This window comes from Crinia signifera, chromosome 2 (genome assembly GCF_055691185.1).
Source record: "Crinia signifera chromosome 2, ASM5569118v1, whole genome shotgun sequence".
Lineage (NCBI taxonomy): Eukaryota > Metazoa > Chordata > Amphibia > Anura > Myobatrachidae > Crinia > Crinia signifera.
Window position 1 is genome coordinate 253,375,733 of NC_139218.1, and position 20,851 is coordinate 253,396,583.

At 43.6% G+C, this 20,851-nt stretch overlaps 1 protein-coding gene across 2 annotated transcripts in view; it reads right to left on the reverse strand.

Moving 5' to 3' along the window:
• PRPS2 (phosphoribosyl pyrophosphate synthetase 2) overlaps window positions 1-20,851 on the reverse strand; it is a 54,328-nt gene that overhangs the window by 21,038 nt on the left and 12,439 nt on the right. For both annotated transcript variants that reach the window (XM_083174313.1, XM_083174314.1), the window contains exon 2: window positions 5,497-5,680. In XM_083174313.1, the coding sequence (XP_083030439.1) occupies window positions 5,497-5,680 (184 nt within the window). The remainder of the gene's footprint in view (window positions 1-5,496; window positions 5,681-20,851) is intronic.

Sequence of the window (20,851 nt, forward strand, 5' to 3'; positions counted from 1 at the left end):
TAAGTGATTATGTATTAAAGACTGATCAGTTGTATCTTCTTAGAGGGATATTCAATTAGTGCCAAATTTTTCCGCCTAAGTGACAAAAATAATCAGTGATGTTTTTAGGTCAAATTTTCATTCAACATTAAGGGCCAATTTTACGCCTAAGCAAAAAACTTGGCATGCGTGAAAAACATGTCGACCGATGAATTGCCCAATCCACGTATTTTCAGGAGGTATTAAAAAAAATAAAACAAACACGTGTGAAACTAATCGGAGAAAAAGGCCGGAAAATGGGCAAAATTTTTTGAAAACATGGGGATTGAAAATTGAATAACCCACTTAGTAGTAGTACGTTTATTTATAAGGTGCCACAAAGTGTCCGCAGCGCCGTACATAGCAGGTGTGTTGAAAAATACAGTATAAATAGGGGTATAGCTGGTAGAACTAAAATCAGCATTAGTTCAGAAGTAGGTGTCAAAATTGTCGAGGAGACTGAGGATGAAGTAGAGGAAGGGAAGAACAGGACAGGAGCACAGGTGAGGTAAAGAGGTAGGGTGAGTACGTGAGGAAGGAGGACCCTACTCATAAGAGTTAACATACTAAAAGGAGGTGGGTGGACGAACGAAAAACAATAGGAAAGTAGGAACGGATGGGAACGGTGGCAGGATAGGAGGATCAAAAGAGGTTAGGAGGCGGGAAAGGCTAGTCGAAAAAAGTGGGTTTTGAGGGAGCGCTTGAAGAAGGTAAGGGAATCAGAAAGCCTGATGGGTGGTGGGAGGTTGTTCCAGTGCAGGGGGGCAGCGCGAGAGAAGTCTTGGACACGGGAGTGGGAGGAGGTGATTAGGTGAGAGGTCAGTCGGCGGTCAGCGATGGAGCGAAGAGGACGGGAGGGAGTGTGGATAGAGATCAGTGAAGAGAGGTAAGGAGCGGTGGAGGAGGAGAGAGCCTTGTAGGTGGTGGTGAGGAGTTTAAAGAGAACTCGGAAGGGAATGGGGAGCCAGTGAAGAGATAGACAGAGGGGGGAGGCGGAGGTAGAGCGGCGGGAGAGGAAGATAAGACTAGCAGCAGCGTTAAGAATGGATTGGAGAGGTGCGAGGCGGGTGAGAGGTAGCCCAGAGAGAAGGATGTTGCAGTAGTCAAGGCGGGAGATGACAAGAGAGTGAATGAGAATTTTGGTCGCGTCAGTGGAGAGGAATGGTCTGATGCATGAGATGTTGCGTAGGTGAAAGCGGCAAGACTGAGAGAGCACGAATGTGGGGGGTGAAAGAGAGGGAGGAGTCAATGATGACACCGAGGCAGCGCGTTTCGTCGGTGGAGGTGATCTCTGTTTCACCAATGCATATGGAGATAGTGGGAGAAGAGGGGATGTTCGGGGGATGGAAGATTAGAAATTCAGTTTTAGCCCTATTTAGTTTCAGGAAGCGTTGGGTCATCCAGGCTGAGATGGCCGTGAGGCATTCGGAGACCTTGGACAGGAGTGATGGGGATAAGTTGGGGGAGGAGAGATAGATTAGGGTATCATCAGCATAAAGGTGGTAATGAAAACCATAGTAGGAGCTGATGAGGGTGCCCAGAGAGGTTGTGTAGAGGGAGAAGAGGAGAGGGCCAAGGATTGACCCTTGGGGAACACTGACTGGCTGCGGGGTAGTAGGAGAGGAGGAGCTCGGAGTGAAGACGGAGAAGGAGCGATCGGAGAGGTATGAGGTGAACTAGGAGAAGACCGTGCCAGTGATGCCAAAGGAGCGGAGGGTGTTGAGAAGGAGAGGGTGGTCAACAGTGTCAAAGGCAGCCGACAGATCAAGCTGGATGAGGATAGAGAAGAGGCCTTTGGATTTAGCCGATAGTAGATCGCTAGTGACTTTGGTCAGGGCAGTTTCAGTGGAATGTAAAGGGCGGAACCCAGATTGGAGGGGGTCTAGAATGGAGTTGGCAGTAAGGTGGCTTAGGAGACAATTATAGGTCAGACGTTCTAGGAGCTTGGAGGCAAAAGGGAGGAGGGAGATGGGCCTGTAGTTGGATGGAGAGTTGGGGTCCAGATTTGTTTTTTTGAGAATTGGAGAGACAAGAGCGTGTTTGAAGGAGGAAGGGAAGATCCCAGAGGATAGGGAAAGATTAAAGAGGTGAGCCAGGTGAGAGCAGACTGACGGACTGAGACTTAGATGTAAACCAGGATGAACAATCTTAGGAAATAGGTTACATTTTTATGACTGTCTTCTATAGCAAGAGTAACATGGGCAAAAAACTAATTCAGATATACACATACAAAATATTCTATGGGTCACTTTAACCATCCTCAATGCCTGCCAGCTGCGCACTTATTAGTAGAGCATCAATTTTACTGCACAGATAAAATGACCAATATGTCACCTGCGATGTGCCACCACTACAATCCTCACTTTTAATGTAATTGCACCCCTATACATGACAAAAAACCTTACAAAAAGGTATGTTTGCGAAAATGGTATAGTTTACCATCAGCTGACACTTCCATCATTGGCCAGTATTCAATGCTCTTGATTCCCCACTTTTTTGTGAACTGGGCTGTTTTTGAGCCAAACAGTGAATTTTTTTCTCCGAAAATGTTATTTGCTGTATTCAATGTTCACTGTTTGCCGAAAGCGAACAGTGAATGCCGGCCAGTTCTGTTTCATACTCGCTGCAATTCGGTGTATTTCAATGGGTTTTAAATCTAATTTGCCTAGAGTGTATTCAATGCTAGAATGGAGAACTGCTTTCACCATGATTTTCGCAGAGTTCATCATTTTACATTCGTCATTGTTTAGGTGAACTGGAATGTGTTCTTTCAAAATAAAGTTGTTTTTTTGTAAAAAAAAAAAAAAAAAAAATCAGTAATTGTATTATTTGAATGGTCTTGCTATTTGTTTAACTTGCTCCACATGAATATATTTAATTTAACTTTTTTTTTAACAGATGACGCAGGGGTCAATGGGCGGGATGTTGTAACATCCGCTGCCCATTATTGCCGGGCACCGCATTATTAATAATGGCATATGCTCTAACATATGCGGTTATTAACATAAGGGACAGCTCTTGCGATAAGAGCTGTCCCTTGCAATGCGGTGTCAGCACTGAACTTCCGGGAGTCCATCTGCGCAGAGTGACGGCGCCGGCCACAGGGCATGCTGGGAGGGATCCGTGACTGATCCCTCAAACAGCGCTGCGGTAAGAAGCCCATAGGCTTCTGCAGCAAAAGCTGGCGATTCCCTCCGCAGCACTGCCACTGCGGAGGGGCCATACAGCATACAGAAATGCGGTAAAAACACGATAACTGGGTTTACCACATTTCTGCTTTAGAGAATCTCCCCCACAAATATTCACTGCGCTGGGTCCCACTCATTACATATGCACGAGCAGGACCAGCACAGCGCTCCCTGCACCTCCCCGCCTGCCCAGTGTCCTGGGGCCTCAGCTTCTGCTGCCGTGTCCCTGCCAGTTCTCCTTCTCCCCCCTGCTGCTACAGTGTGCAGGCAGGGAGGCTGGGGGTACAAATTTGCTGTCAGGGGCAGCAAGTCCCTGACGCGTTGAATAGGGGGAGAGGGAGGGCTGGCTGCGAATCCTCCTGCCCTCTGAATGTCGGTGAATGTGTAGCAAATCCTAAACCGGATTCGCTGCACAGGGTGAATACTAGCATTGAATACTAGCCATTGTGTAACATTGAGGTAAATGTATAAAGCTTGGAGAAGTGTATCTGTCCCCATAAAGAATTGTGCCGCAGTGTACACAACACAGCTCAAACCACATCTATAACAGGAGGAAATGTACTAAGCCTTGGAGAGGGGGAGAGTGAGAAAGTAGAATCCAATTAGATCCTTACTTGCATGTGCTGCATTTAAAAATGACAGAAGGTTGTTGGTTGGTACTCTACACTTTATCGCTCTCCAAGGTTTAGCGCATCTGCTTTAATTATAAGATTATGCGGTAAGGAAGGCTAGATTAATACAGTGGAAATGATTACAACAGCAAAGCATGCTTTCTCATGCTTCAAATTATTCCCCAAAACAATGTGTACCAAGAGGAAGCACTGCATGCAGGGAAAAGCAGTACTTACGCTAATATGAGCATTTGCTGTACGAGTCTTCATTTGGCAGGAAACATCATTAATCGTTAACTCAGTCATGTTTATTAGACACACAGAATTTCTATTAAATATTAAAGGGTTATGCAGTAGCCACGGATAGAGCAGTGGTAGTTTGCTTCTGCTAATGGATTTAACCAGGGCGAACCAATGTGATCCAGTCGATGTGACTCATCGTCTACACACTAATATAATAGAAAACCTACACCATAAGTATAAAAATGAATGATGAATAAGTATCTGTTTGTTATTGCAGCTCTGATGGCTGCTTATCTGGAATTATGCTTGTGTGCCTGAGGCATTGGCAGCATAACCCCCTTATGTCACTAGATCGCTGAGAAAGTGCCCCTACATCGGCCCCGCACGTCACTATGACATGGCGATTAAGCTGAATACATCTAGTTACATCGCTAGCCAGCACCAGTGTCCTCGCCGGAGAATACCGACCCAGACAGGTCGCTTATTTATTTTACACCTTTCATGCGTCAACCTATTGCCTGTCAACCAATAGTGGTCGGTCTAGACAAGGTCGACCAATTACTCCCAACAAGCCTTGATATGTGGTAAGGGAGCTGAAGCTAGGTGCGATAAACACATGGGATCAGGAACTTACCCAGAATCCCATGTGTTATCACACGATAAGGGGACATTTATTTATTTTTAGATTCTATCATTTTTCTATTGCATCCTAGAAATAGGAAAGACAGAATTGGATTGTATAGGCAAAAGATTCTTATTTTTAGAAGCTTTAGCAAATTGCACACGTACAGTATTTTATACTATAAATGCTTCATTCAACTGGGTACCACATTTTTCTTGATAACTAGATGTAGATTATGTAATTATTAGCCTCTCCTATTTGTCCTAATACTCATTCTCCTTGTAAATAAGCATGCTAAACTTTTTCTAGATAAGGAATTGCAATAATTAACGGTGTATAAATCTGATGCAATCCCTCTCCTCAATCCTAGTTACCCTACGCACTCCACACTACTGTCCTAATATCAGAACACAATCTAATGATTTTTCACAAAGAATGGGTCTTATGCACACGGTGAGATTTGACATTAGATTTTGACTATATAGTCAAAAATCGCATGCAGATCCTAAGCAGATTGCATAGGTTTTTTACCATTCGATCTCGATGTGCAGGGCAGCAATGACTATAGTGCAAATCTATTGCGGATTGTATGAATTGTAAGTAAATAGTACAGAGATAGCAAAGATTGCATAGCACTCGAATCTTAAGTCGAATAGCAAGGGAATCTCACCGTGTGTACACACCATAAGAGGGTTGAGGACCATTGGTAATATCCTTGTAAAATTCTACTGCTCACTGTAGAGCTGCTGGTCATTTTTGCAGATCTTAACAGAATGAGCCTCACTTGGGAGACCAAGAAAGTGTAGTAGCTTACCTTGTCTTTCTTATCTTGGCGAGCATATGGAAAACATGGAATGACAGCAGTGACCCGTGAGGAGGAGGCAATCTTGCAAGCATTTATCATGATGAGGAGCTCCATCAAGTTGTCATTGATCTCCCCACATCCACTCTGTATGATGTACACATCTTCCCCCCTCACGCTCTCACCAATCTCCACACTACAAGAACCAAAAGAGAAATACAGCTTTAAGTTGAAGTTATACAGAAATCAAAGCACTTGAAGAGGGTGAAATGTAGTAGGGTGAGAGAATCAAAGTAAGAGATTTGGTAAGAAATCTCCAGTTTTTTTAAACGCAGCAATCACTTACACTGCAAATTCAAACTGGTTTTGCAGTGTAAATGATTGCCTCTTTAAAAAAAAAAAAAAACTGGAGATTTTTTACCAAATCTCTCACTTTAATTCTTTCATCCATGGTTGGATGGACCTATACAATTACTCATTTGACAGAATATGAAACTTAAACTGCATTATTTGCCAAAGAACAATGTGTGCATTGCATGGTAACTTCTGCAGGATGCCAGAGGTCAAGGCGTTTATATAAAACATTTGTTTATGTATAAATGCAATTAAGTCAATTTCTAGCTTCTATTAAATATAAACAGCATGTGATGCGTACAAAACAGAAACTATGTACAGTAAATACACAAACTGGTTTTAGTAGTTTAATACAATTATTTAATTCACTGCCCAATTGAGGAAAAAAAAACAACAACATTAAAACACACTTCTGTTAGCTTAGTTGGCAGAGCAGGAGCAAGACCAACAAAGAAAAGGGGATACGAATATCCACAAAAAGGCGCTGGTGTGTGAGTTGGTTTGGCTAATGGAGCAGCAGTCTGGAAAAAGGGGGAGTCAACCCCAATACAATGGTGAACAAAGGAAAAAAAAGTGGTTGACTGCGCTAAACAATAAAAAAAATGATCTAAACAGTTGTAATATAATAATAGATTTGAAATGGTCAGGTGTATGGTGAAAAATGATTGTACAATTTATTAAAAACTCTTACATGAATTAAAATAGAGATAAATAAAAATAACAATAAAAAATGACACTGATGATATAGTCACCCTTAGATTGGTCAGAAAAATCAAGTCCAATTGGTAGGTCCCTTAATGGAATTGGATGGGTGGATCCACCCATCCAATTCCATTAACGGATTATTAATACAGGACCTACCAATTTGACTGGATTTTTCTGACCAATCTAAGGGGGACTATATCATTAGTGTCATTTTTTGTTATTTTTATTCATCTCTATTTTAATTCATGTAAGAGTTTTTAATAAATTGTACAATCCTTTTTCACCATACACCTGACCATTTCAAATCTATTATTATATTATTACAACTGTTTAGATCATTTTTTATTGTTTAGCGCAGTCAACCACTTCTTTTCCTTTGTAGGAGCAAGACCACACTTATGCCAGCTCAGTCATGCAGCTTAAGGAGCAGGATATGGTCAGTGCTCTTCGATTATAAATCTTAGGTGGAGATTTATCATATCTTAGGGGCTTATACGATTGCGGTTGGGTGCCTCCTGCTGGGCATCTGATTGCTTCAACTAAGATACCCATTAGCCAAAGCAGTCACATTTTCACATCCGCCGGAGCCAATTACTGCAGCTTATTAAAATGATGATACCTGGCACTTATTGGGGGGGGGGGGGGGGGGGGGGAGGAGGAGGAGGAGGAGGAGGAGAACACACTGATACTTATTCCGCATCACATATGTTATGGCATTAAAACAATACATTTTCTCCCCTCAAAAAAAAAAAAAAAAACAAAAAAAAAAGGTTGTAATTGGTTGTAATTGGAAAACCCAATAACTGTCATTGTCAAAACAGCCATTTTTGACCAATCAAGAGATTGAATGCACTCCATAGTCTCCAAGTATCAAGTAACACTTTGTAACGCTACTACTATAGGACAACCCAGTCACTGTGCATTTTCCTTCCCAAAACTTTGTACTTTATATTTATAAAATAGCATTCTTGCTGGGATAGCAGAATATATATGCAAACAATACAAAGATAGGAAATGAGAAAAATAGTATGCGAATATTGCGGACTGTACCAGTGCAACAGCCAAATATTTTCAATTAGCCATTTCACACGCTGATAGATAAGAAAACTACAGCGGTACATAAAAGCACTTACTGTTCACATAGACTGCTTAGGTATGTCTAAGTTTCTCTTTTCTATTTATAGAAATAAAGTTAAGCTGTGTGAACAGCCATTTGTACCTTAATCAGCCATAGCAACCAGTGTCCTGATTCTCGTAGCAATCTTTCCCAAGCTACGTGAAGGTCATACACAGACAGAACAATATTTATGGAATAGGACAGTGAGAAGTGTGAGATGCATTGCCGAAGCAAAAACACCTCCATTACGTAAAAAGAACAGCGGATTGTCCACAAGACATAAACACACAGCACATGTAGCCAAATAACATTAAAAGCTTGATAGTTAATGACTTTGGTTTTACTAAATAGTAACAGGCATATGATTCTATATTACACTAGTCTTATGGTACACTATATTCTTATATATTGTACATTGCAGTCTGGTAATGAAAAAATTACACCTGAAGTCATAGGAAATAATGGATAAGGATATTTTCACAAATGTACGGCTGTCAAACAAATTATGCAAATCTAGAACAACTTTGCATACCAGGCATTTGGAAATCGTAACCTGTTTGGGGCTGCTAAATACTAGACTAAGCAAACGCACTCCAGATCGAGCTAAAGTAATCTTAGAAACAATATCAGCACATTTATAGAAACCATAAACAACTTCAAGACAAAAAAAAAAAATAGAAACACAAAGTGCACCTGTTACAAAGAAGGATCCTTTTAATAGCTCACTCCTACATGAGACAGAGGCGGCTTATGGAGCCTGCACACTGTGTGATTTAGGGCATTTTCTAAGCAATCTCAATAGACCACTTATGCTGGGTACACACCAGGACGACTAGGGCCCGATCCCCTCAATCTAGATCCAATTCCGACCAATTGGATGTAGATTGTGTGCTGATTGGGCCCTTTTCTGTCCTGGTGTGGACCGATACCGATCTGATGTGCGGTCCCGCTGGTCGGTCGGTCGTTATTGAGATCCTACCTGCTGCAGGTAGGATCTCAATGACGACCATACAGCCGGGTCGCCATCGGATCGGACCCGCTCACGGTGCACATCGTGAGCTGGTCGTGCCCCCCCGCATCACCGTGAGCGGGTCGGACGAGACACTGACGACCCGCTCACGATGTGCATCGTGAGCGGGTCGCCCTGGTGTGTACCCTACATTAGAAAGTGCCCCTACATCGGCCCCACGCATCGCTATCGCCTGGCGATTAACATCCAGCATGCTGGATAAATCTAGTTCGATCACTTGTCAGGGCCAGCATCTTCATTAGAGATCACTGGCCCTGACAGATCGCTCAGCACACACCTCCCTGTGTGTAGGTCTCTTTACAGAGAATACAGATTCAGTATTATTTATTTTTGGGTTTTAAGACTCTGGTTTCTAAATGATACCATATTTGATGCACTCTGATCATAGATTTCAGAGCACCATAATTACCAATCTTGGATTGCAAGGCCTCCACAGTGCTCTGCAGCACAGAAAAATGGGGAAACAGGATATACATAAATATAAAATGATCATAATATTAATGCGGACATGAAATCCAAGAGTAAGGATGGCCCAGCTCATTTGAGCTTTCAATACTCCAGGAATAGTACACAGCTGAAATGTGAGTGCACTGCTCGTCGGAGAGCTAGTGACACTTGCACAGTGTATTGGCACAGGCGTAAGCCAAATAGGCAATAAAAAGGAAGGTTTTCACAAAACAATTAAAAAGATTTGAAGGCTGTAAGACTTATGTCGAAGATTATACAGTATGTGGGTAAACCGTAAAAAGTTTGGAAAGCAGGAGAGATAAGTTACCAGAGGCAAGGCGCAGGTCAGAGGTAGAGCTACAAGGGAGAGGATTTTCATAGGATACTTGAACTAGGCTGCTGTTGGTGAGGGCTTTGTAGGTAAGGCAGAGTAACTTCAAGTGGATGCTGGGCACACTGAGCTATAAATGTACAGACGAGGACCTCTTTAGCGAGGACCATGCTCTAGCTGCCAATATTGCCGGGTACACACATTGCGTAGTGTGTACCAGACTTTAGAGTGACAGTGGGCAGGATGCACTCCAGGTCTGCCGCACATCGCCAGCTACCGCATAGATAATTATCACATATGAATGATAATTATTGCAAAAGGACAGCCCTTGCGTTAAGAGCTGCCCTTTCCATTGCATCGGCGATGTGCAGCGGGTCCCCACCCTTCCTTACCAGGCACTGATGCTGCGGGGCGGGCTCTCTTTCTCCCTGTACCCGGAAGAGGATGTACAGTGCAGGGAGCAGGTGGTCACTGGTCTGGGAGGTGTTGTCGGCAGGGTCTGGTGCGGGCAGCAGGGGTACATGCGGGGCGGCACTGGGTCACGTTAAGAAGGCTTCTATGGGAGTAACAACAGCTTTCGCTGGAGATACCCCGGCAGCAAAAACCCAGTGTGCGTGTTTTTCTGCATATCAAAATGTGGTAAAAACCAGACAATGTTTTTTTTTTGCGTTAGAGCATCCCGCCCAATGTCTTTATACAAAAGTACTCCAGAGACTGGACAGCAAGGCAGTTTCCCCAGAGAAAAAGGACACTTCAAAATGGCAGTCAAGTTTGTCATGAGTGGAAGAATAAATAGAAAATGTCTGCACTTGTGGCTGTGCAGTCACAACCACTCCCGCATGATCACAGAGTCCCTGGTTTTGGACTAGACTGGGCTGCACAAAGTAGCCATTGGGATAATAGCTGCACATAAGGTGAAACCAAGGCATTTTTTTTATTTTGTATCCTTCTCCAGAAGCTAGGTATAAGGCCTGCCATGATGCAGTCCTGCTATGTAATGCCCTACAAAGCTTAAGGCTTCTCACTTTACCATAGTTCACAAAAGAATAGACGCTTACAACCTTAAGTAACTACTAGACAACCATTTACAACAATTCTTGCACCGCATACAAACTATACCCTCTTCCACATCTTTTACTAGCAAAACCTGTTGGTCAAGCTAAATGTATTGTCCTGGTGTCACCTTCAAAGCTTTACTACCACAAAAATGGTAGTCAAGCAATATTTGGAGCAGCCACATTACACTAAAGGGATGTATACGCACAATAAGGAAGGTAAAATAAAGCAAGGTTATTCATACTTACAATATTAAGTAGTTCAACTAGAAATTTTGCATCAATAATTATGGTATATGGAAGACCTTAATTAATAGGCAGCAGCTTCACAGGTAAGGAATGCCCGGATTCTGATGGTCAGAAATGCATCCTATTTAACTTGTGTTATTTCCCAGTGACATGCTCTGCTTTGCCAGCCAAACAGCACATTCTGAGGTTGGTAGAGCAAGAAACAAGGCAAATGTTACTCATGCATGATCTGCAGCCAACATTCCATCAACTCATTCAACGCAAACATAATGTTCTAATTCCCTTGTTAAAAGGAAATGCTTATGTGCAAAAAACATTCTAAAACTGTTCCATGGTCCAAATGGATTAGTCCCGAGTTTATACTACAGGAATAAGAGTGATCAATTGGATTAAAGAACTGAATTTATACACAACAACCAAAGCGGTTCTACTTAACTTACCATACGGTTTCTAACTGGAGAGCAATTTCTTTTTCTGCATTTAGTGTACCATCCAAAATTAATGAACACAATATAGCATGGATTCCAAATGGTGCACCACCATGTACTTATAGGCGAGTACGGGACAGATACTCTGGTTGGACCCAGATCAAATGATTTGGACAATCAAGTTTTAAGGTTGTTTTGTATTATACCTATAGAACAGTGGTTCCATCTCTTCACCAGACAGTGAATAGGCCTGGGGCAATCTTATGCTGTGTACAGATGGGTACAATCTCCCTGTGATTCTGACTATATAGTCCAAGTCGCATCGGTATCGCACGCAGATCGCAAGGGTTTTAACCCTTGCGATCCCGATGCGCGCTCCCATATCGCACGGCAGAAAGTCTTGGCTGCCTTGACAATATAGTGCAGATCTGCACTATACAGTCAAAATTGTATGCACATCGCATGCATGCCGTGCAATCTGATCACATGGCACCTGGCACAGTGTGTACACACCATTAGAGACACAGCAGGGCAGCAAAAGATTGTCTGCGGTGTATATTCAGTTGATGCCGGATTCATTCTGAAATGCCTTTGCCGGAATGGAACGGTCATCCATTATTCAAAGCAACAGCCAAATCAGGCATTGGATTTGCCCATTGATTGATGCTCACCTGGCCGGCACCGGGACGGGGAGCTGCGCTTACCTGGCCAGACGGCGGTGGGTACGGGAGTTGGTGGATGGGTGCAGATGTCGACGGGAGGATGGTGCCATGGGAGCTGCTGCTGCTCACTAGGCGCCATCCTCCCTGCCTCAATCTGGCTCTTTTTATGTGAGATTGACGGAAACACAGCCAAAACCTTTCGGCTGTGTTTCCATCAAAAGCAGGTGGATTAGCAGCTATTCCATCAATCCACCTGCTTTTCAGCAGGTTGAAACATTTCGACCTGCCAAAAAAAACCCCCCAAAAAAACCCAGATAGCATTGAATAAATCGGAACCCCTTCAGATCTATTTATGTTGAAAACTGCGATCTTTTCAGCAAGACAGCGTTTCAACACTCATTGAATATACCCCTGTGCCTGTTGCTGGGGCTTGGCTTACCGTCCAAAGCTTTTTGAAGATTCAACATGGGACATGTGCTCTGATGCGACATGTGATCCCCTTGTCTCGAGTGCATGGGTGAGGTGGTGTGTGTTTGTCCAACATGCACATGGGAATTGGAGTGGCATAAGTGTGCAACATAGTACATACCTGTGGGAGGCAAGTAAATATACAGTAGAAAGTGAAAAAACACCTAGTAGGCGCAGTGTACATATCGGGAGGGTGTGTAAATCCTTTGGAGTCATAATCACAAACTCAGCAAACACATGCAAAGGTGTGTGTGTGTTTTTGTTTCAGGGAGAGTAATGGTGTGTACACGCTTGTACAATGTGCATGAGATTTTGACTATATAGTCAAAATCTCATCTGGATCTCATGCAGATTGTATGGGTTTTAACCCTTGCGATCCCGATGCGCGCTCCCGTATCGCAGCCAGAAAGTCTTGGCTGCATAGACTATATAGTGCAGATCTGCACTATATAGTCTAAATTGTACAAGTGTGTACAACCATAAGTGTGCCTCTATAGTGCAAACAAAAAGGAGTGTTTTCAGGGTTTACCCTGAAAATGAGGACTAGCAAGAGCCTAAAAACCTGCTCCCTGAGAAGTGCAATAAAGTATACTGTTTTTTTACTTATAATCTTTATTATATCAAATTTTCACATGACAATCCAGGGGAGTACACGTTCCCCATAATGACATACAGTACATATATCCAAATAAACAGACACAAAAAAGAAATACAATACAAAACCTCACAAAGGATACGGTTTTTAAATGATAAACCATTCAAATACCAGGCTGAGAATCCCTTATAAGAAATGCTCAGGACCAGGAGCATTTTGGATAGGGGATCCTTCCAGTTTTTGGATTCTCTTTTTTTTTTAATTTATATAACTACTTTCGAGGCATCCCTGGTTCCAATGAAGCATTGCATTGGTTACGTCATTGCAGCACCTGCGCAACGCATCACTAGGACCAGGAATGCCACTGAAGACTGCAGACGTCGGGGGACCAGGTGAGTATGAATAAAAATAAAAAACATTAATGTATGGTGCAGGGGGTGAGAGGGATATAGTGAAAACCTACAGTTTTTGGAATATTTTATTTTTTGGATATGCAGATAAGGGATACCCAACCTGAAATATCTTACAAAAAAAAGGTCCCAAACAAGCAATAAGCAGTAGTGTTTGGTTCAGACTAGGCCGATTTTTAAAGGGCAAAATGCACCACTGCTAGAACGGCTTACCACCCGACACCGCTGATGCACTCAAGATGAGCCCAGCACCGCCCCCTGCAATGACATTGGCGGGCCCTGCTGCCCCCATACCCCAGCCCTGATCCTAGAAGGTTCACTTCTACAATTACTATTGCCACCATAGACTAAAAGGGGGGGGGGGGTATTCAAATCAACACAATGTTAAAGCGAGCGCTACACAATGAGTGTCGGACACCTTGTGTTCTGCAACATAGCAACAGGGAGAACCAAGGGCCTCGGGGGAAGATGTATTAAGCATGGTAAAGTGGCGATGAAGTAGAAGGGGATAATGCACTAGTCACTTTATCAGGCTTAATACATCTGCTCCTTTTTTTCCCCAACTTTCACTTTGAAGTAATCACTTGAGAGTTTGAGCTAAAAGGGAGTATGGGGGTTTGCGCTTATTCCACACCAATAAGTTACTGCAGTTAGGATTTCAATTATTTTCAACTTGGAGAATATGCTGTATGAAAGACTGCCATCATGATGTGTGTATGATCACACATTTCAAGTGAACGGACCAGTTACCGGTTTTAACAAACCGTTTGTATGAGAAAAAGTCCCAACTGTTTACAAACACATTGGTATCCATTAGCAACCTTAAGAGGCATTGTTGAGTATTTGAACTGCAATAATTCAGTATGTGACCATGGATATATTACTCCATAGTTACTGTGTTTTTATTGTTAAACACTTGGTTATTATTGCCTACTTGCAAGTTTATTGCACATTTATTGTGCAAAAGGCACTATTACAGAGAGAGATTAGTTTAAAATTATATTTAGTGTATTATGTCCGTCATACCATGTTCCGCTTCTAAATTAAAGGCTGCTAAAAAGGACACATTATACAGGAGTTTTTATTTGACATGGATTAAGTACAAACTACCAGCAGACAAAATATTTACCTTAATCTGTTTAGGTTCTAACACCCCCCCCCCCCTTCTTCCTTCCTCACCCCAGTACTTACCAATCAGGATCCACTAGTATTGACTGTTGGGGTTTTGCCTGTCTATATTCGGAATGTCAACTGCATCCATATGAAATACCAGGTCCTGTGAGTGCGTGTTTGTGCATTTAAATAATGGCTACCAATAAAAAGGTCAGACAGTGTTTTAGCAATTAAATAAATTTTTAAAACTTAAGATATGTAGAATAATCAGTCAATAGCAAACATTATAAAAATGGAACTGGATACAAATAACTGAATAAAAAAAAAAAAAAAAAAAAATTACCAGTGGTTCCCAAACTTTTTTTGAGCCATGGTACCCTGGAGTATTAGAATTTCTTTCAAGGTACCCCGAGGCCAAAAGGTTTATTGAGAAAGTCGGATTAATAAAATAAATAAATTAAAGGAAATTGTGTTTATATCTAATCCTTCTAAGCGATTTGGACTACATAGTCAAAATTGCTTAGAAGGTTAGTAAAGATCGCTGTCAAGGTTACAAATCACCCTATAATATCGCTTAGTAAATAAAGAGTTGCCAGGCAAGAATATTTTGACTACATCGCTGGCTGTCTAGTCAAAATCGCTGGTATTCACTGCCGAGAGAGATATTCACTAGGCGATTTGCTATTAATACCAACCAAGTATGTTGTTAATTCTCTCACTAGCAAAAATCGCTCCATGTGTACACCTTTTTTATCTTTAAGTTCAGTTATGTGGTAATGGACAAGAATCATTTGTGTTTGACCACAATTTGCCTATTACATTGGCCTTAAATAATTTCAAATTGTCATGGACCACCAATGCAGGGCAACCGTGGAAGTTCCCTAAGGCCCTCAGGGTGCCACGACACACCGTTTAGGAACAATTGCAATAAAACACAGTTAAAAAGCTTTCCAAAACCTTGTCAATTTAAGAGAAAATGTTAAGTCTCTAAAGCACTCCATTGCTTTCCTAGAACCCCTACTGAAGCAGAGCTTCTCAACAGTATAAGCCAGGTCTCGACAAACCCTGGGCGCCAAGTCGCCATGGCGACCAGATCCTGTAGGTGGTGTGGCCTGCCAAGGAGATGTCATAGGATGTGGCAGTGTCTCTGCCTGCCTACGCTTCTTTTATAACATTTGTAGCCAACATACCCAGTGTATCTCGTCCAGCGGACAATAGTAGTCCCTCCATAGCTGAACCCCTCCCAGCATCTGGGTAGATCCTTGTGAGGTATTCCGCTCTCAGGCGCCGGGGCCTGACACATGTAGTGAAGCCGCGCCTCCAATTTACGTAAGCTGCATATGTGTCGGCAGTGGCACTTCCGAACCTCCAGCCAGCGCACCCACCCACCTGCAGTGCTGAGCGCCCGGAGGAAGTAAAGCGATGAGGTGTCAGGTCAGGCGGCTTGCTAGAGAGGGGGACCCTGCAGCTTGCGAGTGGCGGCAGTTGAGATGTGGCATCCATAAATGTCCTGGCTGCCCCAGTCGTCGGTGTGGAGTCAGCACTGATGCTAATGGGTGCCACAGGATGGCTGGGCAGCAGAGGAAGTGCTCGTCCCACAGGACGGAAGGTGAGTGCCGGGTACAGTGGGGCTATGTAGCCTGGTAATCCCAGGCAGCTCACCAGATCAGGCTGCAGCAGCTGAGTGCAGGCTGGGCATTGGCGGCGGGCGGCTCTCCTCCCCTGCACTCCTACTGAAGGTGAGCGGGGAGAGACACAATGCCCGCTGTCCAAGCCCTGATTGCAATCTGGTCATGTGCTGCGGCAGATTGTGCCCTTGTCTCCTTGTCTTGTGCCCTTGTCCCCCTGTCTGACCCAGGGGGGGGGGGGGGGGGGGTCCCAAAAAGTAGGGACAATCATTTGGGGACAATGTTTACAGGGAACACAGGATCAGGGTGTCAGTGTCCAGAAAGACCCCCCCCCCCCCCTAAAAGATAAGTACACCTGCCCCTGTCGACCGCCACAGTGTGGTAGTCACGGCTGTGGAACCCAGTGCCATCACAACAGCCGGCTCCTCCATGTGAGTACTCGGTGGTACGCGGAGTGTGGCGGCCCACCATTTTAAATCCTCCTCAGACCTAGTAGTCAAACGAGCAATTATTAATGTCAAATAAATTATCTTCATTATTTGCTGCTGCAAGAGATGAGCTATAAATGCTGCATTTCTAGAAGTCAGTCTTTTTTTTGGGGGGGGGGGGGGGATTTAGTATTTTAGTTTGTCTGGCTCTACCCTTTCATGCTGGCTCCTAGATTTTAGACAAATTTGTCGAGCCCTGGTATAAGCAGCATTTAAATGCATGCAAAGCAATACATATACTGCTTCTAGGACCATCACTGCTCAAGAGTGTACTAGGTTTTAATAGTTGAAATTGCAATAGTAATGCCTGTGTAAAAGCACCAATAAATTCCCCACCAGAGAAAACTGGGTAATTCAGGGTTTGCAAAATATAATATTCACACTTACCATTGAAAGCAAACTATTAACTGTGGAGATAGGTAAAAAAAACAAAAAAAAAACCAGCAGCCTGAAAAATATATAATTATTGAAATTAACATTTCACGATAACTTTGTAAATGTACTCAATAATACCACTCCAAAATTTAAAACTTCACTCCAACTCAGAAGTCTGAACATGGGTTTGGCGCCGGATTTAGGTTAACTCCTTTTACACTGGCAGATGGAGCCAGGTCTTCTGCCTAACATTGGATGCTTGAAGATTAGGTAACCTCCTAGCGCTAATGAGCTGGATGATCATTTCTAGGAATAACACGGGTAGTAACCAGGGTTGAAGCATGGGTCATTTAGACCTGGGAAGATATTTTCACACTGAGGGCCAGATGCACTAAGCCTCAAGTGTGACAAAATGGAGTGTGATAATCCACCAACCAATCAGCTCCTACCTGCCATGTCACAGAATGTGTTTGAAAAATGTCAGGCGGGAGCTGATTGGCTGACTGTTTATCACTTTGAAGATTAGTGCATCTGGCCCTGAGCCAGAACCCAGGTCACCCCAGCAAAAGGAGATAATAATAATAATAATAATAATAATAATAATAATATTTAGTATTATTATTATAAGAAACCCCATAAAAATGAAACAATGTTGCATACATTTTACTTTAAAGCATTGTATGTATGGGAGTGGTGCTTAAATTAAAGGCCAAAAGCTGATGAAATATTGGACCTGTATGCATTTACACTAAATTTCAGTTTCCTGCAGTATGCTGCTGAAGATGGCAAATTATACTTTCTGCAGAACACTCTCCCTGGTGTAAAATAAATAACCAAAAAAACAAAAAACACAAAGTGGTTAGGTCTATATAGCTATTAGCGCCTCCTTATACCCCTTTCACACACTTCACACGCAAAAAATATCCCGGGTTTGTGCACATGAACGCGCATCAACTCAGGATTTAGCTCAGTGTGAAAGGATCTTGTCACCGCATTCCGTGTTCAGCATTCTGGGATTTCTACCCAGGTCCTGACCTGCGTAGATTCCGGAATCAACGCGGGATGCGGTGAGTGTGAACGGGTATTCTGGGTCAGCGTGACCCAGATCCCGTTCACTGAAGTGAAAATTCGCAGTTGGGAGGTGCTGACATCTACCAGCACCGCCCAGATGATGCCACCCGCCCGACTTGGGTTGGGTGGCCAGTGTGAAAGCACTTGCAAGCCGGGTCGCACCCGGAACTTAGAACTTGGCTTGTAAGTGTGAAAGGGGTATTATTCTAAACAAACAAGCGCAGGACTAAATATTTGCAATGAATTATCAGTTTAAAAATAGAGCTACTGTATTTATATAGTTAAACTAGTTATCTTTCTACAACCATATTGTCTCAAGTAGATTACAGTGCCAGTGACCTTGTAGTAAGGTCACCACCATCAACTTGCACATTTCTTTACATTTATAGAAAAGAATGCTAAAGGAAAAGTTGTATAATACATAACAATTGAGAGATTACAGTTACAACCAGATTTGCCATATTAAAGCCATATATGCACCTGAGCAGCAGTTTCCTAATTTGTCAAAATCTGAAGAAAAAAAAAAAACCACACACACACATACAAAGTGTTTCTGCCCACTGGAAAATTTTACAGAAACACCTTCAAGTGTTTTATTGAAATTTCAAGAAAGGGAACCAAGAGCAAATTTCTTTTTTCTCAAGCCCCACAGTGAAATACTTTGTGCTTCTTGTTTTGCCAATAATCCACCTATTGAAAGAGCATTGGTTTAGTTCTGAACCAAAATAACTGCCAACTAACTTATGCCCTTTTCAGACCGCACTTAAAAACCGGTATTTTGCCAATTTTTAACTGTTTTACAACTGTAATCTGTGCGGTCTGAAAGGTGCAGAACCACTTTACCGTTTTACAAAAGCCGTTTTTGGAAAACGGTTAAAATGGAGGGTCCTACCAGTTTCAGACCCATTTTTTGGCATCAAAATCGGGTCTGAAACGGTATTTATATATTCTGAAACAGCTCATTGGCTGGGTCCTAAATTCAGCGCAGTGAATATTTAATGAGCACTCATTAAATATTCATAGCACTGGAGCCCCCCGCCGCCCCCAAGTTAACATCTGCCGACTACCCCCCCCCTGTGCAGCCGGTACCACCCACCTTAATTGCGGATCCCGGCAGTATGGACGGCTGCGCTTATTTAAAAAAAATAGTTTTAAAGTAACTTTCGGAAAATGGCTGCCCCTTAGGAAAACCACGCTGAAGACTACACTGGATTTGACCCGGTATTTGGAAAGTTTCCAAAAACGGGTCTGCCAGTGTCCAAAATCGGCACTTAAACGGTAATATACAGTTTAAGACAGGCATGTCCGAAGTCAGGCCCGGGGGCCAATTGCGGCCCGTGCGGTCATTTCAAGCAGCCTGCAGCCTCCAGCTGGAAGCAGGCAGAGCATCAGATGCGGGAAGCACAGTACAGGACACTAAAGGTGGGGCCCGACGAGCGCGCCTTTACCTTGCTGTCTGCTGCAGTGAGGAGGTTCCGGCCGCCACAGTCAGATGTGTTTGGCGTCCTACCCCTGCTGCTGCAATCGTATATTACCCTACTCCACAATCAGTGACAGCAGTGTTTGGGGAGGGGGGCAGCAAGGGGGAAGCTTGCTCCTGTAACATGCAGAGCGGAGGAGGGCAGCAGCGGGAGCCCAAGCATCTCCTGTCCTTGAAGTGCCTGCTTTACCTCTCCTTCCTCTGGCTCACACAAGAGGCTGGGAAACATACAGAGAAGGGAGGGGGCAGAGCGGGGGACATACAGAGAAGGGAGGGGGCAGAGTGGGGGACATACGGTTAATAGAGCCAGTGACAGCCATTCAGAGAAGGGGGATAAGGGGCAGGCTGGGGGACATACAGCGAATGGGGGCAGAGTGGGGTACATAGTGAATGGGGGTCATACAGTGCATGGGAGTCAAACAGTGAAGGAGGTTCAGGTTTGATGACATACAATGAATGGAGGCACTGATGGACATTAAGAGAAAGGGGGCAGGCTGGGGGGCAGAGTGAATGGGTGCAGAGTGGGGGACATACAGTGAATGGGGGACATACAGTGAAGGAGGGGCAGGCTGGGGGACATACAGTGAAGGGGCAGGCTGGGGGACAGAGTGATGGGGGCAGAGCACTAGCTCAGACGCTGCCAGGCTGTTCCTGACCCCTTGCAAAAAAAAAAAAATATATATATAAAAAATGATGAATTGTGTCCTTGTGCCTCTTCTGAGGAAACCGTCACATTGACATGACGGAGAAACGCGTCAAGGACTCCCCCTGCCATTGATGCCCTTGTTGAATTTTACCTAAGACGTGCCCTGTGCCAACCCGCTTCTCACTGCGCCCACAAGGTACCTTCTCCAAGCGATAGAGACTACAGCACACTCTCGCTACAAGTGGAGCGTGGCGCAAGCCGATAAAATCATCCGTCGGGAGCTGAGGTAGCTATAAACAGCTGATACATCTGTTCCCCCGCAGCGTCCGTCTGAAGGCGGTCGGCTCCCTGACACAGCGAGCAGGTCTCGTTGCTGTGGTCAGGTTGAGGAAACTTTCAGCAGCTGAAAACCTGGAAGGTAGCTATTAATCCACGCATATCTGCTTCCATACACCTTATGCTGACGGAGATCAAAGCTTTAAAGTGAGAGGTATACGGGTGTTTATTCAATTCTGCACTTCCAAGATTATCTGTTGGTACTATATATCATTAAGTCCCAGCCAAGGATCAAGTACCCTTTATTTCTATTTGTGGCAATTTCTGGACTTGCCCCATCTCCAGTTAACCAAATATCCAAACAGTTGGTAACATACAGATTATGTGGACACAATTACCCTAAACATCAAAGTGGATATTGGAACTCATACTGTCATCA